General features: G+C 40.2%; 2 protein-coding genes across 4 annotated transcripts in view; one reads left to right on the top strand and one right to left on the bottom strand.

Moving 5' to 3' along the window:
• The window catches only part of GTF2E2 (general transcription factor IIE subunit 2), an 81,087-nt gene extending 59,931 nt beyond the window's left edge, over positions 1 to 21,156 (bottom strand). Inside the window, 2 exon segments of the mRNA NM_001244861.1 lie at positions 17,411 to 17,580; positions 20,960 to 21,156. Of these exon segments, the coding sequence (NP_001231790.1) occupies positions 17,411 to 17,576 (166 nt within the window). The 5' untranslated portion in view covers positions 17,577 to 17,580; positions 20,960 to 21,156.
• Positions 37 to 9,682, top strand: SMIM18 (small integral membrane protein 18). Of its 3 annotated transcripts, XM_021074862.1 has the most exons (4): positions 37 to 1,325; positions 4,574 to 4,622; positions 8,516 to 8,578; positions 9,225 to 9,682. In XM_021074862.1, the coding sequence occupies exon 4, from the start codon at positions 9,262 to 9,264 to the stop codon at positions 9,556 to 9,558; it is 297 nt and encodes a 98-aa protein (XP_020930521.1). In that variant the 5' UTR covers positions 37 to 1,325; positions 4,574 to 4,622; positions 8,516 to 8,578; positions 9,225 to 9,261; the 3' UTR covers positions 9,559 to 9,682. The 3 variants fall into 3 exon arrangements, with proteins under 3 accessions (XP_020930521.1, XP_005671873.1, XP_005671874.1); XM_005671816.3 differs by lacking the exon at positions 4,574 to 4,622 and having other exon boundaries at positions 39 to 1,325; XM_005671817.3 differs by lacking the exons at positions 37 to 1,325; positions 4,574 to 4,622 and adding an exon at positions 5,219 to 5,268.

Below are 24,135 nucleotides of genomic sequence, written 5' to 3'. Positions count from 1 at the left end.
GAGTTGCTGTGGCTCTGGTGTAGGCCGGTGGCTACAGCTCCAATTGGCCCCCTAGCCTGGGCACCTCCATATGCCAAGGGAGCGACCCAGGAAATAGCAAAAAGACCAAAAAAAAAAAAAAAGATTCAAATCCAGTTGTAAATTCCATGAGGTGCCTTTTATCATTAATTAGCCTTTAACACAGATTATTCCATCCCAAACTGGAAATTTTGTCAGAGTACAGAAATTCATAAATGCATAATGAATTCCTGATTGACTTTAATAATATATTACATATATCCTACACTACTAAATAAACAACTAGCTGGGAGGACTATGAATAATAGTTAAGGGCATTATGTTAAGGAGAAGTACCATGCAAATGGCCAATCATGAAGCACATACAGTTTTATTTACCACAGAGTCTCCAGTGTTCAACTGAATGCCACAGATTTGGTAAACAATAAATACCAGTTGACTGAATGAATGAAATAAGAGTATTTCCATGTACTCGTTAATGGCCCTAGAGACAGATGTGCTAATTTAGCCATAATTTTAAAAAATAAGTCTGCATAGCAAATATTTACCCAGTCTGGATTGTTAAAACACTTCCATAATTAAAAATTTGACTGTTACTCTTAGACCACAACTCTAATACACCATAATAAAAATATTTTAACTCTAAATATCCATCTGAGGATTCTTCTGCACTTTAAATTTCACAGGCTGCTTTTGTAATGTAAGTGGTGTACCTATCAAAACTAACCCTCTCCCAATTAGTTAAGATGAAAACCTCATTTCTTTTCCCTCAGAATTTCATCTAAATCAAACCACCACATGGAGATAATCACTTCCAGAAAGCAAGATTTATACAAAGAACAAGTACTGAAAGGAAAGAAGAATAAAGAAAATATCAATTACAAGATTTTACGCACACTTCTTGGATGAAATATCGAGATGGTAAACCTGGACGGTTTGTTTCCTAGGTTACTACCTCTCTCGATAGCCCTGGCACTGAAATAATCACTGAAGGATCTGAAATTGTCCAGCTAAACACTGAGGAATCATTAATTTGTTACTAACTCACAAATTCCTATATAGAAATTTAGCTTAAAGACAAAAAAATAAGGCAAAAAAGGGGAGTGACAGTTGAGAATCCAACAGCTCTATTCAAGTTTATGAATGATTTACTCCTAGGGTGGCAGGACTTAATGCAAATGAACATAGAGGAAACTGTCAGCTGCATTGTGTTCAACCAATAGAAGCACAGCTCCATCTTGGCTGTGCACTGGACTGCATTACAAACAGACGAACCATCGCTTCAACTGCAGCCTTTCAGACAAGAGGTAGGTTTATATGATCTTTTTGTTTAATAATACATGTCTTTGTGATACAATGTAAGTATTTTACCATTAAAACCAAGCAGAAAGCTTTATTCCTATTAAAGACCCCCCAAAAATGTATTCATTTCAATGTCTGGTAGGATTTTATGAAAACGAAGACAGCCTTTGCTATCCGATAAGTACCCTTACCATCTGTGCCTTAACGGGAAATTCATGACATTATCTATGAGCCTAATCTATATCCAGACCTACGGTAAGCTATATGCATCCGATGTTAAGCGGTTTCTTGAAAATTTCCTTTTTTCTGAGCTATTTCATTTCAGCAGTTTTGTCTTAACAAAGGATTTTTCTTAAAGAAAAATCTAGACTAAACACAAATACTGGACTAAAGCTTTCTGATTTTAGATACAAATTATACTAGCTGGTAAAAAGCAGTTATTTATAAGAAAGTTTGTTGCATGTTAACATGAGAAAAAAATTCAAAATTGCTTTTGACTTTGAGTCTAGATTCAGAGAATGCCAATAAATTACCACACTGTAATTTTTATATAAAAGTAAAAAGACCAAAAGGTACTATTACATAGGCTGCATTATACTATAACCAAAGAGATCATTTACAGAGGTTCTGACTTTCATATATTTTAATTAAAATAATTCCTTTCAGAGAAATTTTAAAGTCTCTATTACTATAGCACACAAGCCATGCTATTATTAAAACCTTCTTAAACTGTGTTTCATTTTTAATATGCCACAAAAGTATATATTTATCATGGTATTTCAATATAATGTTAACGTTATTCTTAAACTGATCCTCAAAGCAAATACAAAGTCTTTTTGATAAACTACATTTTAAAATAAAAATATGTCCAAAGGAAAACTGGTTAAAAGAAAGAGGGTACCCTTCGAGGTAATAATTTCCATGGCTCAGAACAATCATTCATGTCTACTAAAAATCGGTATCAACTGCTGACCAAATTTCAAATTCTACAAAATTCAAGCATGAAAATATAATGATTTAGTAAATGCTTGAGTTCCAGTATATTACCTATATACACTGACCTAAAGATCTAACTTCTGCCCTTTTCTTTGCTGGTAAATCTATTTTAAAACTTAAAGGATTTTTTTCATAATTTTTATTCTTCCTATTTCTCAGCCAGCATTCTGCTAGCACGAGCAAAGTATCCCTCACAAAGCCCAAAGGTGCTGTAAGAAAATATTAGATCTCTCCAAGTTCAGTACAATATGGGTAATTGCCTAGGAACATTCCTGCTTGCTTATATAAAGTATGGGAGCCCCCCAAAAAGTCTAAGGTCAAATAAAAATAACTTTGTCAAATAAAACAGCTTGAAACTCAAATTTCAGGTAACTGTAGACAGAAATTCCTACCACCCACACTGTTTTAGTACTATAATCAGCCTACATTTTACTGGTAATGTATCTATAGTTAGTACAGATGGAGGCTCACTGCTGTTTTTCCAAACTACCTAGAGACAATGGCCTACCCCAGAGAGTTCCAGGGCTGGATGAGTTGTTCTATATATAAGGGCTATTACGATTAACTGAACCTATCTCAAAGCAATATGCTTTAAGGAACTAGAGAATTCAATTCAAGGGCTTTTTCCATAAATAGAGCAAAAGCGTAATTTTTTCATTATAGTTGATTTGCAGTGTTGTATCAATTTCTGCTATACAGCACAGTGACCCAGTCGTGTGTGTATACATACACACACACACACACATTTTCATACTATCTTCCATCATGTTCTACCCCAAGAGACTGGACATAGTTCCCTGTGCTCTACAGTAGGACACCACTACTTATCCATTCTAAATGTAATAGTTTGCATCTACCAATAGCAAACTCCCTGTCCATCCCACTTTCCCTCATCCAGAAAAAACAGTTTCATTCTGATCTAGCAATTCAAGGTTCCAGAACAGTTCCAAGTTCTACCCCCATAAGTAGTTCACTAAGCCTTTTTTATTTTATTTATTTATTTTGGCCACATCCACAGCATATGGAAGTTCCCAGGCCAGGGATCGAACCCAGGCCACAACAACAACCCGAGCCACTGCACTGACAACACTGGATCCTTAACCTGCTGCACAAGGGAACACCCACTAGGGCCTTTTAAAACCAGAGGAAAACACAGGTGAAGGGAATATATAAAAAATAACAAAAAAGCATGTGTATAATTTTATATATAAAAGACTGTTCTTACTTTGTTTTAGCATTTCTCTCACTTTTCATAAGGCATGATTTACAGCATTTGCTTCAATATAAACTTACATTTTAATTTTTAAAATAGTCTCAAAATACAAGAAAATCCTAATGGTAAATGTCTTTCCACATATCTAATTATGTCTAACCTAGCAAAGAAAGATTTAGATTTTACACTAAACAGAGAAAATCACTAGAGCTCTACTGAGCTCCACTTTTAAGGTGGAAAATGACCCCTCATTACAGGGCTTACTTTTTCCAGATATGTCCAGAAGTTAAAGAATTAATGCTCTATTGCTCATCGGTTGTCAACACTCTTACATACAGCAAACTGTCATTATTTATAACATAAACCTGACATGTACGTACACTTTCTTAAAACTGCTTAGACATCCAAGCAAAACTTACAAGCACCCCTGGAAGCGGCATATACTGCTACCCATACTCACTATTGCAAGGGTAATTATTATAAGCATATTTGTGTGTGGATAAAGTAGTCTAACCCAATAACTAATCCTAATTTTTTAGAAGTAATTCAAACATAACGGACTATTAAAAACAATACACTATTCAAAACGAAAGGCAAGGATACTCTACTCTCCAACCCCGCAAGTAATCAGGCACTAATTTCTGTGCAGCTCTAAGTAAAAATATACATTGTTCCCCTTTTTCCTCTATACACTGTCCAGCACTTTGTTCACTTAACACATCCTAAAACTCTTTCCATGTCACTACAGTCACCTCATTCACACATAACATTCTACTGTGTGAGTGTACTATATTAATTTAATCAGAAGAATAGTTCACTGATGGGTACAAGTTAACCTCAAATAAGTGAATTTAATTATGTCTTCCTGCCTGCCTGCCTGCCCCCCCTTCTCCCCTCACCTTACCTCTCCCTTCTCATCCCTCTCCTCTTTTTCTAAGGGAAAAGGGACAAAAATTTTTTTTAACCAGTTCACTTGTACTTCAACAAATAAAATATGAAGTTCCTCTAGCCAATTTTCTAATCATTCCAAAATTTCATTTTTAGGAGTTCCCGTCATGGCACAGCAGAAACAAATTCAACTAGGAATCATGAGGTTGTGAGTTCGATCCCTGGCCTCGCTCAGTGGGTTAAGGATCCGGGGTTGCCATGAACTGTGGTGTAGGTCACAGACACAGCTTGGACCTGGTGTGCTGTGGCTCTGGCATAGGCCGCAGCTATAGCTCTGATTAGACCCCTAGCCTGGAAACCTCTATATGCTGCAGGTGCAGCCCTAAAAAGACAAAAGACAAAATAAAATTTTTAAATAGTTAACTTTACAACTTCTTCCCAGTTTTAAAAAGTCACTACAAATTTTAAAAGGCCAACTCATAATAAATTAAAATACAAACTAATAAACTCAGTATAATTTCAACCAGGTATGTTACAGATCTATATAGCCCATTTCTAGGAGAAAAAAATTAAAAGTTTGATATGTTAGGAAGATAAAATTATGGGTGATTTTTTTTTTTCTTCTTTTTACAGCTGCACTTGCAGCATACAGAAGTTCCCAGGCTAGGGGTAGAATCAGAGCTATAGCTGCCGGCCACAGCCACTGCCACAGCCGATCCAAGCCATGTCTGCAACCTACACTGCAGTCACAAAGCCGGATCCTTTACCCACTGAGTAAAGCCAGGTTTCAAACTGCATCCTCAAGGATACTAGTTGGGTTCATTACCACTGAGCCACAACAGGAAGTTCAGGTAATGCTTTTAATTTTTATTTAAAACTGCAATGGTTTTTTTTTTTTTTTTTTTGTCTTTTTAGGGCCACACCTGAAGCATAAGGAAATTCCCAGGCTAGGGGTCAAATCCAAGCTACAGCTGCTGGCCTACGCCAAAGCCACACCAATGCCAGATCCGAGCCACATCTGCAATCTATACCACAGCTCATGACAATGCCAGATCCTTAACCCACTGAGCAGGACCAGGGATGGAACCCATGTCCTCATGGATACTAGTCAGATTTGTTACTACTGAGCCACAATAGGAACTCCCTATAATGACATTTCTGAAATCAATCATGAAATAATAGTTTAAATTAACATAGCTCTGCTTTTCAGAAATAACCTGAAATTCATTCACAATGAAGTAAAAATAATTGTAATAATGTGTTAACCCTCCCAGTAATACTGCATTTTAGCAGTGCTACAAATCTTAAAGGGGTTCCAACGCTGAACATTTTCAAGCATTTGTGTGTCTGTGAACATGTACACACAACATTATTAGGAAGGCTGGGTCAAAAAGGACTTAACTTTTGTCCACATTTGAGTTAATTCTACAGGCTACTTGACTATTTGGGTAGAAGAGGCAGCAACAATGCAGAGGTCAAAAGTAGCCTATCAGGACTTCCACACTGCACAACTCCAACTTACACTGTATTCTACATGAATTGCACCCACCCCACAACACAATGTGACTGGTGCTCCCTGGAGTTGTGCAGCATAGCAGCCCTGCTTTTTATGAGACTGCTTGGAAGAGAAAAACTCAAAGGATAAAAGGGAGTAACTTTGAAAGACAGGGGTCTCCTGACATAGCCTGAAATACTGTAATGTAACAGAAGTTACTCATGTACCTCTGTGTGTGCTAGACAATGTATTTTTATAAGTCCCAGAAATAACAGAAGCGGTTGATTTAATTACTGTCCATTAGTCTCTTGTCCCCTATTTCAAGACGAAAGGCCACCAAGCACCATGAAAATGAATGATTCTTAAACCCGAAAAGAAAAATGAAGGGAGTTCCCTGCTAGTCTAGTGGTTAGGACTTGGCACTTTCACTGAAGTGGCCCAGGTTTAATCCCTGGTCTGAGAACTGAGATTGAGCATTGAGCCGCTGCACACTGCAGCCATTTAAAAAAAAAAAAAAAAAGGAGTTCCCATCGTGGCTCAGTGGTTAACAAATCCGACTAGAAACCATGAGGTTGTGGGTTCAATCCCTGGCCTCACTCAGTGAGTTAAGGATCTGGCGTTGCTGTGGCTGTGCTGTAGGCCGGCGGCTGTAGCTCTGATTAGACCCCTAGCCTGGGAACCTCCATATGCCATGAATGCGGCCCTAAAAAAAGACAAAAGACCAAAAAAAAAAAATTTTAGGCGTTTACTTCTGGTCTCAGGTTATCAATTTAACCTCCAAAATACAAGAAGGAAGAAAGGAAGGAACCAAGTTCATGCAAGGAGGTGAAGCGATTTGCCAAGCAAATTAAAGAAAGGGGGGAAAAAAAAAGAAAAAGATAAAGAAAAAGGAGTTCCCATTGTACCACAGCACAAATGAATCCAACTAGGATCCATGACGACGCAGGTTCGATCCCTGACCTTGCTCAGTGGGTCAGGGATCCAGTGTTGCCATGAGCTGTGGTGTAGGTCACAGACACGGCTCAGATCCTGTGTTGCTGTGACTGCGGCATTGGCGAGCAGCTATAGCTCCGATTCAACCCCTAGCCTGGGAACTTCCATATGCCCTGGGTTCAGTCCTAAAAAAGCAAAAAAAAAAAAAAAAAAAAAAAACTTAGAAAATATCAGTTTATCACCCCAAAGTTTTATAATTATAAAGAAAACAGAGAAATCTAAGAAATTATTGCCATATTTGGGGCTTTTAAGTCAGTTTTTAATTTTTGGTGTGAAAATGATATGGTGGTTACATTTAAAAATGAAGTCATCTTTTTAAAGAGATGTATACAGAGATGTAGACTGAACTATTTCTAGATGGAGTGACATGATGTCTGCGATTCCCATCAAAAATAATCCATGGCTGGTGGCTACAGCTCCGATTCAACCCCTAGCCTGGGAACCTCCATATGCCGCGGGAGCGGCCCAAGAAATAGCAACAACAACAACAACAAAAAAAAAATCCATGGGATGGAAGCAGGCAGACCTACAGACTGGCCAAGAGTTGATAAATTAAGCCATGTTATGAACACAAAGGCATTCGTTATACTCATACTTCTGTACTGCCTTGAAATTTTCTACAAAGGAAATATACTCTCACACGCAAGTTATCTCCAGCACTCAGAAAATTATCTGCTACACAGCAGGTAATCAATAAACATTTGTTTACAAGTATGAAAGTTTATTTACAATTATGAAGCAAAGAAAAAGCACAAAAAATAATTCATTTCTTTCATAAAAGAAAGTACGCAAATTGTTAATAGTCACTGAACTATGAACTGTGGAGGTTTTTTTTTTTCCTCTTATTTCAAAAAGTCTCTTAAGGAGCTCTTGCTGTGGCCCAGTGGGTTAAGAATCCAACTGCACCAGCTAGGGTTTGATCCCCAGTCCAGTACAGTGGGTTAGGGATACAGCACTGTTGCAGCTGTGGCTCAGATTCAATCCTGGGCTCAGGAACTTCCACATGTCACATGCCAAAAAAATGTTTCTTAGCATACAAGTATTTTATAATATTTTTAAAAGCTTAAGATATTTTGGGGCGTTCCAGTTATGGCACAGTTGTTTAAGAACCCAACTGCAGTGGCTCCAGTTCAATCCCTGGCCAAGCACAGTGGGTTACAGGATCTGGCATTGCCACAGCTAAAGTGTAGGTCACAGCTGCAGCTCAGATTCAACCCCTGGTCCAGGAACCTCCTTATGCCACAGCTGCAGTCATAAAAAGAAAAAAAAAGGGAGTTCCTGTTGTGGCTCAGTGGTTAACGAATCCAACTACGAACCATGAAGTTGTGGGTTCGATCCCTGGCCTTGTTCAGTGGGTTAAGGATCCGGCATTCCCATGAGCTGTGGTATAGACTGCAGACGCGGCTTGGATCCCGAGTTGCTGTGGCTCTGGTGTAGGCCGGTGGCTACAGCTCTGATTCGACCCCTAGCCCTAGGAGCAGCCCTAGAAAAGACAAAAAAAAGACGACCAAAAAAAAAAAAAAAAAAAAGTATTATCCGTATTCTGAAAACTGCCATTACTTGGCTTTTCTTTCTTTCTTCTTTCACTTACCTATTCTTTCCTGATTCAGATTACCTGTCCTGGAAGTTTAAAGGCGTGGAAATAGAAGACAGAAATATACTGAACCAATAAGGTGAGAAGGACCCACAAAAGCTTTTCTATGGGCCATTCGAAGAACACAACTTTAAAACGTTAAGATTTTTTGTAGATGATAGCTCACTGACCACTTTAGTCAAATTTTAAACCAATTCAGCTGCCATTTCCTCTGCCATTAAGAGTTAATTTCTGTATGTTAATCTTTTTATTTTTTTTTTAGCTGTGCCCACAGCATGCAGAAGTTCCTGGGCCAGCTTAAACTTGCACCACAGCAGCTTGAAAAAAGGCAACTCTCTGTATTTGAATACTGAATATACATATTTATCTAATAAATGATATACATTAAAAAATATAAAGTATAGAGTTCCCCTAGAGGCAGCAGGTTAAAGATCTGGCATTATCACTACGGCAGCTCAGGTCACTGCAACTGCACAGGTTTGAACCCTGGCCAAGGAATTCTTGTATGCCATGGCCACAGCCAAAAATACATACATAAAAAGTATGATTTACACAGTAGACTGCATGTTTTAAAAATTGAAGAACACTATTTAATCATTAATTCTGAGAGAAAATAAGGAAGACTCAGGTAGCCTATATAAATTTCCTAAGGAATCTTAGAACTGAGACTTGAATTGGCAAATCAGTAGTTTGGTTACATGTGTTCATTCTCTATCTTTCTATAGATTCAAACAAGCAATATAAGAAGTGGAATCTCTAAGAATGGCCTCCCTGAACTCCAGCCTCTGGAATGAAACCACTACATCTGTTTATCAGTACCTTGGTTTTCAAGTTCAAAAAATCTACCCTTTTCATGATAACTGGAACACTGCCTGCTTTGTCATTCTGCTGTTATTTATATTTACAGTGGTATCTTTAGTGGTGCTGGCTTTCCTTTATGAAGTGCTTGACTGCTGCTGCTGTGTGAAAAACAAAACTGTGAAAGACTTAAAAAGTGAACCAAACCCTCTTAGAAGCATGATGGACAATATCAGAAAACGTGAAACTGAAGTCGTCTAGCACTCTACACAAGATGAATAAAAGCTTTGAAAACAGCATTCAATGACAGAAAAAAAACTTGAGGCCAATTGTTATTACAAAATTGACTATGAATAATTAAAAGATTTCTACTAGAAGACAAAAACAAGTTAAATATGCACTTTTTGTGTGTGTATCCATTTCATTAAATATACAATAAAACTTTCACAAATGTGAATAATTTATCAATCTATTTAAAATGACACTCAAAAACTAGATAGGGAGTTCCTGCCATGGTACAGCGGGTTAAGGATCCAGCATTGCCTCAGCTGTGGCAGAGGTCGCAGCTGCAGCTTGGACTGGATCCCTGGCCCAGGAACTTCCACATGCCGTGGGTGCAGCCAAAAAAAAAAACTATACAAGATTCCCAGAATTCGATACTAAGCAGAAAAAGGTAAACTGGAAAAGACTAATGATCCCCAAATAACTTATACCTAAACAAATCATGTGGACTGACAAATAGAGTACTATCCTACATGTGTTTCAGTTACTAACATGCTACTTAAAATGCTTGCCTAAATCCAAAGTAAAATACCTCCACTTATACCTAGGTCCCTACTTATTAAAAAGCACCATTTACTACTAGTTTATGGAAAACAACTTTTACATGTTTAAAGACTTAAGTTTTATGTAGGATTAGTGTGGAAAAAAAAAAAGTCTCAAAATACTCAGAAAGGTTACAAGTACTCTTGCATAAACTTTTCATAAAACTGTTTAGTAAGAAAATACATGGTCTAACGTGTGCCATTTTCAAACTAAAACTTACTGGCACAAATTGCATTTCTTGAACTTGTTCTTTCACTATGCTTCTTGTACTCAAACTCACAGGGGCTAAGATACTCAATGCAAAAATACTGCAAAAAAAAGTCAAAAGAGGGTGTTCCCATTGTGGCTCAGCAGTAATGAACCCAACTAGTATCCATGAGGACTCGGGTTCAATCACTGGCCCTGCTCAGTGGGTTAAGGATCCAGCATTGCTGTTACCTGCAGTGTAGTCATGGAAGCAGTTCAGATCTGGAATTACTGTGGCTGTGGCGTAGGAGAGCAGCTCCAATTCAATTCAACCCCTAGCCTGGGAACCTCCATATGCTGCAGGTGAGGCCCTAAAAAGACACACAGACACAAAATACATAGAACCACTTAACACCTATTAAGAAATATGATAGTTTTGGAATTCCTGTCATGGCTCGGTGGTTAACAAACCCTACTAGCATCCATGAGGACGCAGGTTCAAATGCCTGGCCTCGATCAGTGGGTTAAGGGTCTGGCATTTCGGTGAGCTATGGTGTAGGTCACAGATGCATCTCGGATCCTGCATGGCTATGGCATAGGCCAGTGGCCACAGCTCTGACTGGACCCCTAGCCTGGGAACCTCCATATGCTGTGGGTGCAGCTGGAAAAAGAAAGAAAAAAAAAAAAAAAAAGAAAGAAAGAAATATGATAGTTTTATTTCTTGGAATGCCAAAGGCTGTAAAGGATATTTTATACCCCGATAATATTTTGCTACTACCCATTAGCAAATCAGTGCATGCTTTTAACCACTACACTATAACGGCCCCTAGACCAAAAATGCTATTCCTGGAAATTTATTCTTAGAAGTTAGTTCAAAAGAAAACTCAGGATACAAAGCTGTTTACAACAGCATTACTCAAAATCTTTTGAATGGAAATAACAGCCTTTACCTAATCGTGGCACATTATTAAGGAAATACTGAAAATTATAGCAAAATAGAAAATATTTGATGTGTGAAGTAAAAAATAAATATCTGTCAGAGTTCCCACTGTGGCATAGTGGGTTAATGATCTGGCATTGCCACAGATCAGATGTGATCCCTGGCCCAGGAACTTCCATGTGACACTGGTGTGGCCAAAAAAAGAACAATAAATAAGTATCTGTCATTTTCAATTTAGAGAACCCTAAATGCCAGTGTGAAATCACTTTTCTACAGATTATTTTTTTTAATGTTTTTCCTAACATTAGAAATAAACACAAATAGGAGTCCCCACTGCAGCTCAGTGGTAACAAACCAGACCAGTATCCATGAGGATGCGGGTTCAATTCCTGGCCTCACTCAGTGGATTAAGGATCTGGCATTGCCGTGAACTGCGGTGTAGGTGGCAAACATGACTCAGACCCAGCATGCCTGTGGTGTAGGTTGTGCCATAGGTGGCAGCTGTAGCTCCAATTCTACCCCTATCCTGGGAACTTCCATATGCCACGGGTACTGCCCAAAAAAGCAAAAATAAATAAACAAACAAGAAATAAACACAAATAATGTAACCAACTCTCAAGACTTGTGAAACCTTGATACACAAAATACTCTGGTAACCAGGTCCTATTCTGAGCACTTGTTAAAAACACATTTTCATAAGCAGAAAACTTTGGAGTCCCTGCAAAAGATGGGGAGCTTACAAGTCCTTTAATAGCTACATTTTTCGATAACGTACACTATCAACTTCTCTCTACATTACCCTGTGGTTTATTCACCATTCAACAAATGTGCGTTGAGTGCTTCTATGTTTGAGGTATTAGGTTACAAGAGCAAACAAGTAATCATTCAATTACTGCACCATACAACAGCTTTGTCAGAAACAGGGAGTGCTATGGGAATTCCAAGGCTAAGCACTGAATTCAAACTGGAAAGTGGAAATGACTTTTAAGCTGAAACCTAAAAGAGAAATAGGAGTTAACCAAAGAAAAGAAGGAAGGAGGTAGAAAGAATGTTCCAGGAAGAAATATTATCAGCAAAGGCCAAGAGGCAAAAGAAAGTAAAGCATGTTAGAGGAGCCAGTAACACCAGGACAGAGTACAAGGAGAACAGTCAGATAAAAGCAGAAAACATAAGTAGGACTAGGAGTTCCCTTGTGGCCAGAGGGTTAAGGATCCAGCACTGTCACTGTAGTGGCTCTGGTCGCTGCTGTGGCTAGGGTTTGATCCCTGGCCTAGGAACTTCCAGAAAAGATGGCCTTTGTCCAGAAAGCAATGATCAGCTTTAATGATGAAAGTAACATCATCAGATTGCTAATTAGAAAAATCACTGTTGTACAGAGAACAGCCAGTAGGGAAGTTAAACCAGGAGACCTAGTAAGCAGCTAAAAGGGCAATCCAATGACATAGAGAACTGAGCTGGGGTGGTATGGTAGTCTTTAGCGTTTACACCCAGTATTTCCAGCTCTCCTCTTTCTGAACACATGGAACCAGCTAAGTACAGCCCTGTGACTAGCTCTGGCCAATGAGCTGTGAGAGAAGTGATGTGTGTCACTGCCAGACCAGAGTATTTAACTGCGAGGCAAGATCTTCCAGAGTTCTTTTTCCCTCAGGCATTAAAACAAACAACATTTGAAATATCAGCTACTCTATCAGCTTGGGTCCCTAAGTGACTTAGCTAAGACCTCTGCCAATGTATGATAAACCCATGGTAGGAAAGAGAAATAAATCTCTGTTGTTTTAAGCCATTGAGATTTTGGAACAAAGATACTCTTAAGCAGACCAAAGAGACCAGGTCTTTGCTAATGTTTAAGAGTTTCTAAAACTGTGTTTACCATGAATTAATTCAATGTAAATTTCATTAAAATGAGAGGTAATCAGAGTTCCTGCTGTGGCACAGTGGGTTAAGGATCTGACTACAGCAGCCCAGGTCGCTGTGGAAGTGCAGGTTTGATTCCTGGCCCAGCACAGTGGTTAAAGTGCTGCAGCAGCACAGGTCACAGTTGTGGTTCAAACCCTGGTCTGGCAACATTTATATGCCACAGGTGCAGCCATAAAAAAAAAGGCATTCATATTGGAAAGCTGAAGTAAAACTGGTTTGTTTCGGGGTTTTTTGGCTACGCCCACAGCATGTCAAAGTCAGTTCTCTGGCCAGGGATAGAACGTGTGCCAAAGTAGGAACCTGTGCTGCTGTAGTATCCTAAACTGCTACAGTGACAATGCAGATCCTTAACCTACTATGCCACAAGGGAACTCCAAAGTAAAACTATTTTTATTCACAGATGACATAATCTTATGTGTAGATAATCCTAAGGAATCCACACAAAAAACTAGAAGTAAGTTCAGCCAGGCTGCAGAGTATAATATCAATGTATAAAAGTCTACTCTATTTCTACATACTAGCAATGAACAATTCAAATATCAAATTAAGAAAACAATTTCATTCACAATAATATCAAAAAGAATACTTAAGAATTTAACAAAGTAAGAAAACATGAAAAACTACAAACCACTGGAGTTCCCATCATGGCGCAGTGGTTAACGAATCCAACTAGAAACCATGAGGTTGCGGGTTCAATCCCTGGCCTTGCTCAGCGTGTTAAGGATCCAGTGCTGCCCTGAGCTGTGGTGCAGGTTGCAGACATGGCTTGGATCCCGCATTGCTATGGCTCTGGCATAGGCGGGTGGCTATAGCTCCGAGTGGACCCCTAGCCTGGGAACCTCCACATGCCGCGGGTGCAGCCCTAGAAAAGGCAAAAAGACAAAAATGGAAATAAATAAATAAATAAATAAAAATTACAAAACACTGTTGAAAGAAATTAGAAACCTAAATAAGGAAAGACAGGCATGTTAACTGACTGAAAGACTTAACATTGTAGGAGAGCAAGTTTTTATTTATTTATTTATTTTTGGCTGCCCCTCAGCATATGGAGCTCCAGGGCCAGGGATCAGATCCAAGACATAGCCACAAACTAAGCCACAGCTGTGGCAATGCCAGATTCTTAACCCACTGTGCTGGACCAGAGATTAAACCCACATCCCCGCAGTCCCAAGATGCTGCTGATCCCATCGCAACACAGCAGGAGCTCCTAATTTTTTTTTATTATAGTTGATTTACAACGTTCTGTCAATTTCTGCTGCACAGCAAAGTGACCTGGTTATACATATATACACATTCTTTTTCTCACATCATCCTCCATCATGTTCCATCACAAGCAATTACCTATAGTTCCCTGTGTTATACAGCAAGATCTCATTGCTTATCTACTCCAAACGCAAATAGTTTGCATCTACTAACCTCAAACTCCCAGTCCATCCCACTCCCTCCCCCTCCTCCTTGGCAACCACAAGTCTGTTCTCCAAGTCCATGAGTTTGTTTCTTTTCTGTAGATAGGTTCATCTGTACCATATATTAGATTCCAGATATAAGTGATATCATATGGTATTTGTGTTTCTCTTTTTGACTTACTTCACTTAACACGAGACCCTCTAATTGCATCCATGTTGCTGCAAATGGCGTTATTTTGTTCTTTTCTACAGCTGAGTAGTATTCCATTATGTATGTACACCACATCTTCTTAACCCATTCATCTGTCAATGGACATTTAGGTTGTTTCCATGTCTTGGCTATTGTGAATAGTGTTGCAATGAACATAGGGGCACATGTATCTTTTTCAATGAAAGTTTTGTCCAGATATATGCCCAGGAGTGGGATGCTGGATCATATGGTAGTTCTGTATTTAGTTTTCTGAGGTACCTCCATACTGTTTTCCATAGCAGTTGTGCCAATTCACATTCCCACCAACAGTGTAGGATTCCCTTTTCTACACACCAAGTTCTCCCTATTAAAATCAGAGCTGGCTCTTCAACACATGAGAACTGACAAGAACTGACAAGCTGAGCTTAAAATTTATATGGAAATGCAAAGGATCCAGAAAAAAAATAAAACAATCTCAACAAAAAATAACAAAATTGAAAGACTTACACTTCTGAAACTTCAAAACGTCACTAGAGGCTAAAGCAATCTGGAGAGTGTGGTACTGGCATGAGGATGGACAGATGAGCCAATGGAACCTAATGAGATTCCAGAAATAAACTCTTTCATTTGCGGTCAATTGATACTCAGCAAGAATGCCAGTGGAGAAAAAGTTTTTCAAAAAATGGCAAAGGGACAACTGAATAACCACACACAAAAAGATGAATTTAGACCCTTATGTTAAACCATATATTAAAAAAAAAAAAAAATCAACTCACAGACCTAAATTTAAGAGGTAAAACTACAAAACTCTTATAAGAAAACACAGAAGTAAATTTTCATGACCTTGGGTTAGGTAAAGTTTTGGGGGGGTTTTTTGTTGTTGTTTTGCCACAGCATGTAGCAGCTTGATGTAGGATCTCAAGTCTCAGCCAGGGACTGAGCCCAGGCTGCAGTGGTTAAAGTGCCAAATCCTAACTACTAGACTACCAGTGAACCCCTGAAGATTTCTTACATATGACCCCAAGAACACACATGATACTGCATCAATAAACTGTATCCAGAATATATCAAGAACTCTTCCAAGTCAGTAAGAAGACAATAACCCAATTATTTCAAATGGGCAAAAAAATCTAACAGACATTTCACCAAAAGACACATGAATGGTCCGTAACACATGAAATGAGGTTCAACATAATTAGTCACTAGGGTACTGCATATTAAAACCACAACAATACTACTTCACACCCACTAGAAGGGCTATAATCAAAATGATAAGGAATAACAAGTGTTTCAAGAATGAGAAAAAAATGGAATCTTCATGCATTTATAGTGAGAATGTAAAATGGTACAGTCATTTTGGTAGTTTCTTAAAAAGTTAAACATAAATTTACCACATGACCCAGAAATTCCACTCTTAGGTATCCACCCAAAAGAAAAAAAAAAAAAAAAAAAAGGCCACACAAAGATTTGTACATGAATGTTCACAGCAGCACTATTCATAGAAACCAAAAAGTAGAAATAATCTAAATGTCCATTGACTAGTGACTGGATAAACAAACTGTGATACATCCACACCACATGTGGTATATGGAATACTCTTCAACAATAAAACTGAATGAAGTACTAACACATGCTACAACCTGGATGAATCCTGAATAAAGTATCAACAAACTGAATCCCACAAAAAGGATTCCACACCACGACCAAGTAGGATTTATTTCAAGAATGCAGGGTTGGTTTAACATCTAAAAATCAATTAACATACTACACCATATAAACAATAAACAACATTATCATCTCAACAGATGCAAGGTAAAAGAAGGCAAATACCAATGAACACATATAGTACAATTCCATTTATATGAACTGCCCAGGAAAGACAAGTATATAGAGACAGAAAGTTGATTATTAGTTATCAGGGCTGACATGAGAGCAAGAGTAACTACTAATGGGCACACAGAATCTCTTGGGGGTGATGGAAATGTTCTAATTTTCTTTTCTTTTTTTTTTTGCCATTTCTTGGGCTGCTCCTGTGGCATATGGAGGTTCCCAGGCTAGGGGTCTAATCAGAGCTGTGGCTGCCAGCCTATGCCAGAGCCACAGCAACGCAGGATCCGAGCCGCGTCTGCACCTACACCACAGCTCATGGCAACGCCGGATCCTTAACCCACTGAGCAAGGCCAGGGATCAAACCCGCAACCTCATGGTTCCTAGTCTGATTCATTAACCACTGCGCCACGACGGGAACTCTGAAATGTTCTAATTTTCAATCGTAGTAATACTTACACAACGTGGTAAACTTACTAAAAATCTTTGAATTATATGCTGTAAATGAGTAAACTGCACAACACTGTAAATCAACTATACTTTAATAAATTTTTTTTTTAATTTTTAAAAAGATGAGTGAACTATACGGTATATAAACCTCAATGAAGTTTTTTTTTTAAGGTAATAACCTAAATTCTAAGTGCAACACAATTATGAACATCTCAAGAGCAAAAAACACTCTACTACAATTCCATCCCACATCCTCAACAAAGTACCTAACAATCAATATGAATGCTGAACTGAAAAATGAACTTGCCATGACTATAAACTGTTTTCTGAAAAATAAAAACTAAACAGCCCTAAACAGTCAATTCTACTAACCAGAATTTTGTTTAGAGCTTGATGATCCTCCATGTTCTAGCTTTGCTTTTTTCTTCTTTGATGATGATGATGATGACTCAGAAGATACTGAGCGTTTTTCTACTACAGGAGTGGAAAGAGCCCGTTTTCTGAACAGCTCCCGTTCTCTCAAAAGGCTTGGATCCATAATGCTGCAAAGATAAATATCAGTTTCTTTAATACAGATTCCAGTCACTCCAATCTATATGCCAAATCCACAGGTTTCAACAAGAAACCTAACAAAACTACCTTTTATTAGTTCTCTAGCACTTGTATTTATTCACTTATTCACACAAAAAATCTTTAATTAGTTCCTGTTATGTGCCAAGCACTGTACTAGGCACCAGTAAAAAGAAAATTATTTCATTAAGTGAAGAGGCTGGATTAATATTTGCTAGAAATAGCTACAGAAAATTCCTGATTTAGAAGGAGTAAGACTAGACTTTTTCAAGTTTTTCCCCAGTTCTAAACGTGTACAATTCTAAGCCACATCAGTATAACCAGGGAAGGCAGAGGTCATTAACCAACTATTTAAAAACATTCCTCTCTTGTCTGAACCCTGGGGAGGGTCTCAGGAGCACACAAGCTGACTATGTAAACGTTTTCTACACTGTTGAGACTAGTGTTCTTAAGTTAGGAAGAAAGGTCCAGAGGAAAGAGGAGACTATCTTACACCCTGAAAGCCTTCAAGCATGGGGTAGCTCAATAAATACTTGTAAAATGAATAATGGGTGGAAGAACATCTTTGAATTGCTCTAGCCTCATTATTAATGGTTTCGTAAGCCTTTATTAAATGTCTTGTTTGTGAGGCTCTGTACTCCAAGCTTTGAAAAGTTCTGGAAGATAAATCCTTGCCTTCAAGCAGCTTATGTGGAGAACATGAAAGCACTAAGCACCTCACTTCAAAAGCAATGAATAAAACATGACAGCATGCTAAAATTAAAAAATACAAGCACTGGGAGTTCCTGCTGTGGTGCAGAGGAAACAAATCCGACTAGTATCCATGAGTACACAGGTTCGATCCCTGGTCTTGCTCAGTGGGATAAGGATCCGGCATTGCCATGAGCTGTGGAGCAGGTCACAGACGAGACTCAGATCCCCTCATTGCTGTGGCTGTGGAGTAGGCCAGCAGCTGTAGCTCTGATTCGACCCCTAGCCTGGGAACCTCTATATACCACCAGTGCAGCCCTAAAAAGCAAAATAAATAAATAAATAAATACAAACACTGATAAGAAATAATCAGAGGAGTTTCCCTGTGGCACAACAGGTTAAAGATCCAACATTGTCACTGCAGCAACAGTGGCACAGGTTCGATCCCTGACCCAGGAACTTCTACTAGGCATGGCCAAAAAGAAAGAAAAAGAAATAATCAGAGTAAACTTCAGTTAAGGAAGGAAGGATCACTGGCCCTAGACCTTGAATCAAAGACATGCCTTCTCCCCTCAATTCTTTTGTGTGTTTTTTTGCTGTTGTTGTCTTTTTAGGGCCAAACCTGTGGCACATGGAGGTTCCCAGGCTAGGGGTTGAATCAGAGCTGTATCTGCCGCCTACACCACAGCCACAGCAATGAGGGGATCAGAGCCTCGTTTGCGACCTACACCACAGCTCACGGCAATGCCGGATCCTTAACCCACTGTGCCAGGCCAGGGATGGAACCTGCGTCCTCATGGATACTAGTCAGATTCATTTCCTCTGAAACGATAGAAACTCCTCCCCTGAGTTCTAATCCCTAACAGCAACATGACCTGGGGCAAGCCACTAGAACTCTCTAAATCCAACATTACCATAAGTAAAATGAAGATACTACCAGTGCTTTCTACATCTAGCCCAACTGTAGGAATAAAATGAGAAAATGTTTGTGAAAGCTATTGTTCAAATAGTAGAGTTATAAATATATGTTATTTCAGTACTACTGTTTTGAGGTGAATCTGAAAAGAAATGACAGACCTGTAATACTGGGGTGAGGAAGCTAAAGGGACAGTCTTGGGGTAGGGAAAGTGTGAGAAGAAGAAAGAATTCCCAAGTGATAAGGCAGGGGCAACATCTGTACCTGTTTATTTCTCCTTGTAAACGATAATTAATCCAGGTTTTTGTAGTGATTTTAACAGATTTAAATAAAGGCCTCACAGTTCACATAAACCTAAATGCTTACAGCATTTGACCCTCACAACTTTATAACAGGTATTTTGTTTTATTCCTTTTTCTTTTTTTTTTTTTTGTCTTTTTAGGGCCACACCTACAGCATATGGAGGTTCCCAGGCTGGGAGTTGAACTGGAGCCATAGCTGCTGGTAAACACCACAGCCACCGCAACTCGGGATCCGAGGTGCATCTTCGACCTACACCACAGCTCAGTGCAACGCCAGATCCTTAACCCCCTGAGTGAGGCCAGAGATTGAACCTGCATCCTCATGGATACTAGTCAGATTGGTTTCCGCTGAGCCATGATGGGAACTCTGCTTTATTCCTATTTTAACACGTAAAATCTGAAGTGAAAAGAGGACATGATTAAGGTCACACAGCTGAAAGAACAGAACCAGGAATGGAACTACTGTGGTTCCCCAATCAGGTGTTCCTTACTCCAGACCTGAAATGATGGTATATGGCCTCCAAAACAAAGACGACCTGTGTGGTATGGGTAACGTTTAATGGCACCTGGAACAGAAGGCTTAATATCTTCCACCATCATATGCTCCATCTAACTTTTGCTCCTTTTTTTCAGACTACTCAGTATCTATAGGGTTTGACATGTACTGAACTGTGTGGCAGACAGGAGACATCACCCTGACCATTTTACATTAAACAATACAAAAAAAACAACATGGCCACAACTGAGTTCACGTGTTCTTCCACTGAGACGCCAAAAACGAATGAAAATCTGCTGGCTCCAAAGCCCACATTCTTTCCACTTTTTCATTTGACGTCAACTTTTCTACTTTTCCTCTCTTGCCTCTTTGCCTGGTGCCAACATGGCTATGAATAGCCGGCAAGCTGAGAACACAGACTGCTTACCTCTTAAATAACAGAAATGTTGAGGCGAACGGCAAAAAAAAAGTACAGCAGCGATTTGTTTTGGAAAACAAACTTTGCAAAAACAACTATTACAACTCTAAGTTTAGAAATCCTTCCAAACAATGTCTCCCAAAGGCAGGTGGAAAAAGAAAAAAAAAAAAAAAGTCCGTGAAGGGGCCTGAAATCACAGCCTTTAGTTAGCCGGACAACGTGGTTCCCCAAACTCCACACGCCGGGATGGTGCAGCTACTGCTAATATGAACTTGAAGGCTAAGCAGAGGCACAATCGGCTCTCAGATTCGAATTTCCCCTCTTTCCAACCCAAAAGTTTTCTCAGTGAACCCCCAGCCTAAAAGACAATGCTCCCGAGAAGTTATTACCGGGTTTAAGATCTTCGCGGAGGGAAGGGCAGCTCCAGCCTCCCGCGTGGTGGGAGACCCGCTCACCCCCGGGAGGAGGCGGCCCGCGGGAACAACAGGCCGGGGTTCTGCGCCCCTCACACAGCCGCCGCAGCACCCACCTGAGCCAGGAGGGCCGTCCCACACGCCTCCGCCGCGACCAGCCACCCACGCCCGCTTGGCCGCCGCTTCCTGTTCGTCGTCAGCGCCCCCGCCCGCACGCCCGCCCAGCGCTGCCCCGCCAGGTCGGGGTCCTAGCACTGGCGGCGGCGGCGGCGGCGTCCGAGGAGGCGACTCGGCCCCGGGCTCCGCCCGCCACTTCCTGATCTTACGGCTCTGAACTCAGTCCCGGCAGCCACCGCGGCGGCGCGGCGGCCGCAGAGAACGCGCGTGCGTCATCACGTGCCCCGCCTGGGTAGAGCTGAGGGGGTCAACCAGCTGGGGCGTCCCGGATCTCCTTGACAGCCCGAGAGAGGCTGGGGGCGGGACTTTGATGGGAGTACTGAAGACGCTGCCAAGAGGGAAGAAATTTTTCTTTTACAGGAGTAGAAATATGAAGCTAATAGATCCTCCTGCAGCGTGCGCTGGGATCTGCTCAATTCGAGTGACGACGAGAGTTTTCAAGTTATTGTCTACAGGTGTTCTGTGACTTTACATCAAATGCCAATCACCATCACCTAAACGTCAAAAGAACATTGACGTTTTACAAGCGAGGAAGCAAGAAAGCAAGTGAAACTAAATGGTGTGCTCAAGACAGCACAGCTAGCAAAGGCAAATCCTGTCCTGAAGTCCAGTTTCCGAACTCCTAACCACTACCCCTGTGAACCCTCTTAGAAAAGGATTTTGGATTGAGACGCAGCATAAAGGGGTAGAAATAAAGCGACGAAAAAGATTGGCTTTGTGCACAGCCAGCAATGTGTTTGCGGTGTCAGATTTTCTGTAACTCTCCTTTCCTAACTCTTATAACCTGAAGCCAGTACCCAACTGTTCTGTGGCTGTCCTTTAACTGGTTACTCCTCACCTTACTTAACCTGTTTCAGTTTTCTCATCTGGTAAATGGGAATAACAATTGTCCTAGCACAATGGGTTACTTGCATTGGACTCTTGGGAAGATTGAATGAGATAATACGTAAATTTTTTTATTTTTTATTTATTTATTTATTTATTTTTGTCTTTTGAGGGCCGCATCCATGGCACATGGAAGTTCCCAGGCTAAGGGTCAACTCAGAGCTACACCACAGCCGCAGCACCTCAGCATCTGATCTGTGACTAAGACCTTCACCACAGCTCACCGCAATGCTGGATCCTTAACCCACAGAGCAAGGCCAGGGATGGAACCGCGTCCTCATGGATACCAGTTGGGTTCGTCAACCACTGAGCCACGGCGGGAACTCCGAGATAATATGCAAATTTTTATTCAAAACTTGGGAATAGGAGTTCCCATTTGTGGCTCAGTAGAAATGAAAATAAAGCCAAAAGATGATTGTGTGGCTTTTTTTTTTTTTTTTTTTTTTTGTCTTTTCTTGGGCCGTTCTCGCGGCATATGGAGGTTCCCAGGCTAGGGGTCTAATCGGAGCTGTAGCCACTGGCCTATGCCAGAGCCACAGCAACGCGGGATCCGAGCCACGTCTGCGACCCACACCACAGCTCACAGCAACGCTGGATCCTTAACCCACTGAGCAAGGCCAGGGATCAAACCCACAACCTCATGGTTCCCAGTCGGATTCGTTAAACACTGCACCAAGACAGGAACTCCGATTGTGTGGCCTTCTTAAAATTGATTTCATGCTAGAGGATTTTGTAATAAATGCACTTGCATCTGACACCCTCAGGAATGTAACTTCATTTGGATAACAATTTATTAGGACTCAGAGGGTTCATAACCCAGGAGAGTCAGAGATTGGTGGAAAAAAAAAGAAAACTGATAAGGTATAATAAGGAGAAGGAGCAGTCATTCATAGCAAAAGATAATTCTGTTGTGGCGCAGCAGAAATGAATCCGACTAGTATTCATGAGGATGCGAATTCGATCCCTCACCTTACTCAGTGGGTCGGGGATCCCCTGGTTGCCCTGAGCTGCGGTGTAGGTCGCAGCCGCAACTCGGATCCCTCATTGTTGGGGCTGTGGTGTAGGTCAGCAGTTATAGCCTGGATTCAACCCTTAGCCTGGGAACTTCCATAGGCTGCAGGTGTGGTCCTAATAATAATAATGATAATCCCAAAGCTTAAAATTGCATTGCCCTGAGAAACATTAGCCAGTTTTATATCAATCCATTAATTTTTATTTTACCCTTTCGCCCAAAATTACATAAATTCCAACTTACCATATCTTCATGGAATCAGTTCTATCATTCTCCTAGCTTCCGTACATGAGAGACTTAACAAATGGACAATGGCCAGACTATACATGATAGTAATCTCTGGCGCATTTAAGAAATCAAACCACAGCCTCTGGAGCAATCAGCTCAGAATGATCAGGATTTACTCAAAAGCTGCCAACTTTCCCATTTTAGACACACACCAACCACACCCCAGCTTCCCTTGCCAAGCACCTTTAATCAGAAAATACCAGAAGCATCCCCCCTCTTTTTTTCATTATAAAGCTTCCCCCATCCCTGATTGCCTTTGAGTTTCTGCCAAATGCAAGTGATAATGGCTGATTCCCTTGCTTTATAGCAAGAGATGCAGTCTCTTATTTGAGTGGTCTTCATTTCCACCTGTGTTTAATAACTTTGACCGTCACCTAGTCACTTGAGACTTAGGAGTTTAACAATTGGAGAATCATGCTTTTACAGAACTAAATCTACCCCATAGAGAGCACTCAATGAACTGTTAAAAGAGAAACTCAGCTACACTAAAATTTTGAAGAAGTTATTTGAGCAAATAGCAATTTAAATCAGCCCCAAACCAAAAATAATTAGGGGCACTCCACTAACAGGAGCTAAGGGAAAGGTTTTTACAGAGAAGATGAGGAAGCAAATAAAAGAAAGCATTGATTGGCTATAGCCTAAGTGGTTGCTTTATTGGGAAAGGCTAGTTGAGTGAGGTTTTTGTTTTGCTATGTTTTGTTTTTCTTTTTACTGCCACATCTGCATCATATTGACATTCCCAGGCCAGGGGTCAAATTGGAGCTGGAGCTGCATGCCTATGCTATAGCCATGGCAACACTGGATCCCAACTGCATTTGCAACCTACGTGTCAGGTTAGGGTAATGTCAGATATCCTTAACCCACTGAGCCACAACGGGCACTCCTATTTGTTTTCTTTTTGATGGTGGCCATTCTGACAGGTATGAGGTG

Source organism: Sus scrofa, chromosome 15 (genome assembly GCF_000003025.6).
Source record: "Sus scrofa isolate TJ Tabasco breed Duroc chromosome 15, Sscrofa11.1, whole genome shotgun sequence".
NCBI classification, from domain to species: domain Eukaryota; kingdom Metazoa; phylum Chordata; class Mammalia; order Artiodactyla; family Suidae; genus Sus; species Sus scrofa.
Note: the sequence above shows the minus strand (reverse complement) of the source record. Positions and strands in the feature narration are given on the sequence as shown.

Excerpts from the sequence above, each read along its gene's own strand:
- SMIM18 (XM_021074862.1), top strand. The coding sequence starts at position 9,262 with ATGGCCTCCCTGAACTCCAGCCTCTGGAATGAAACCACTACATCTGTT.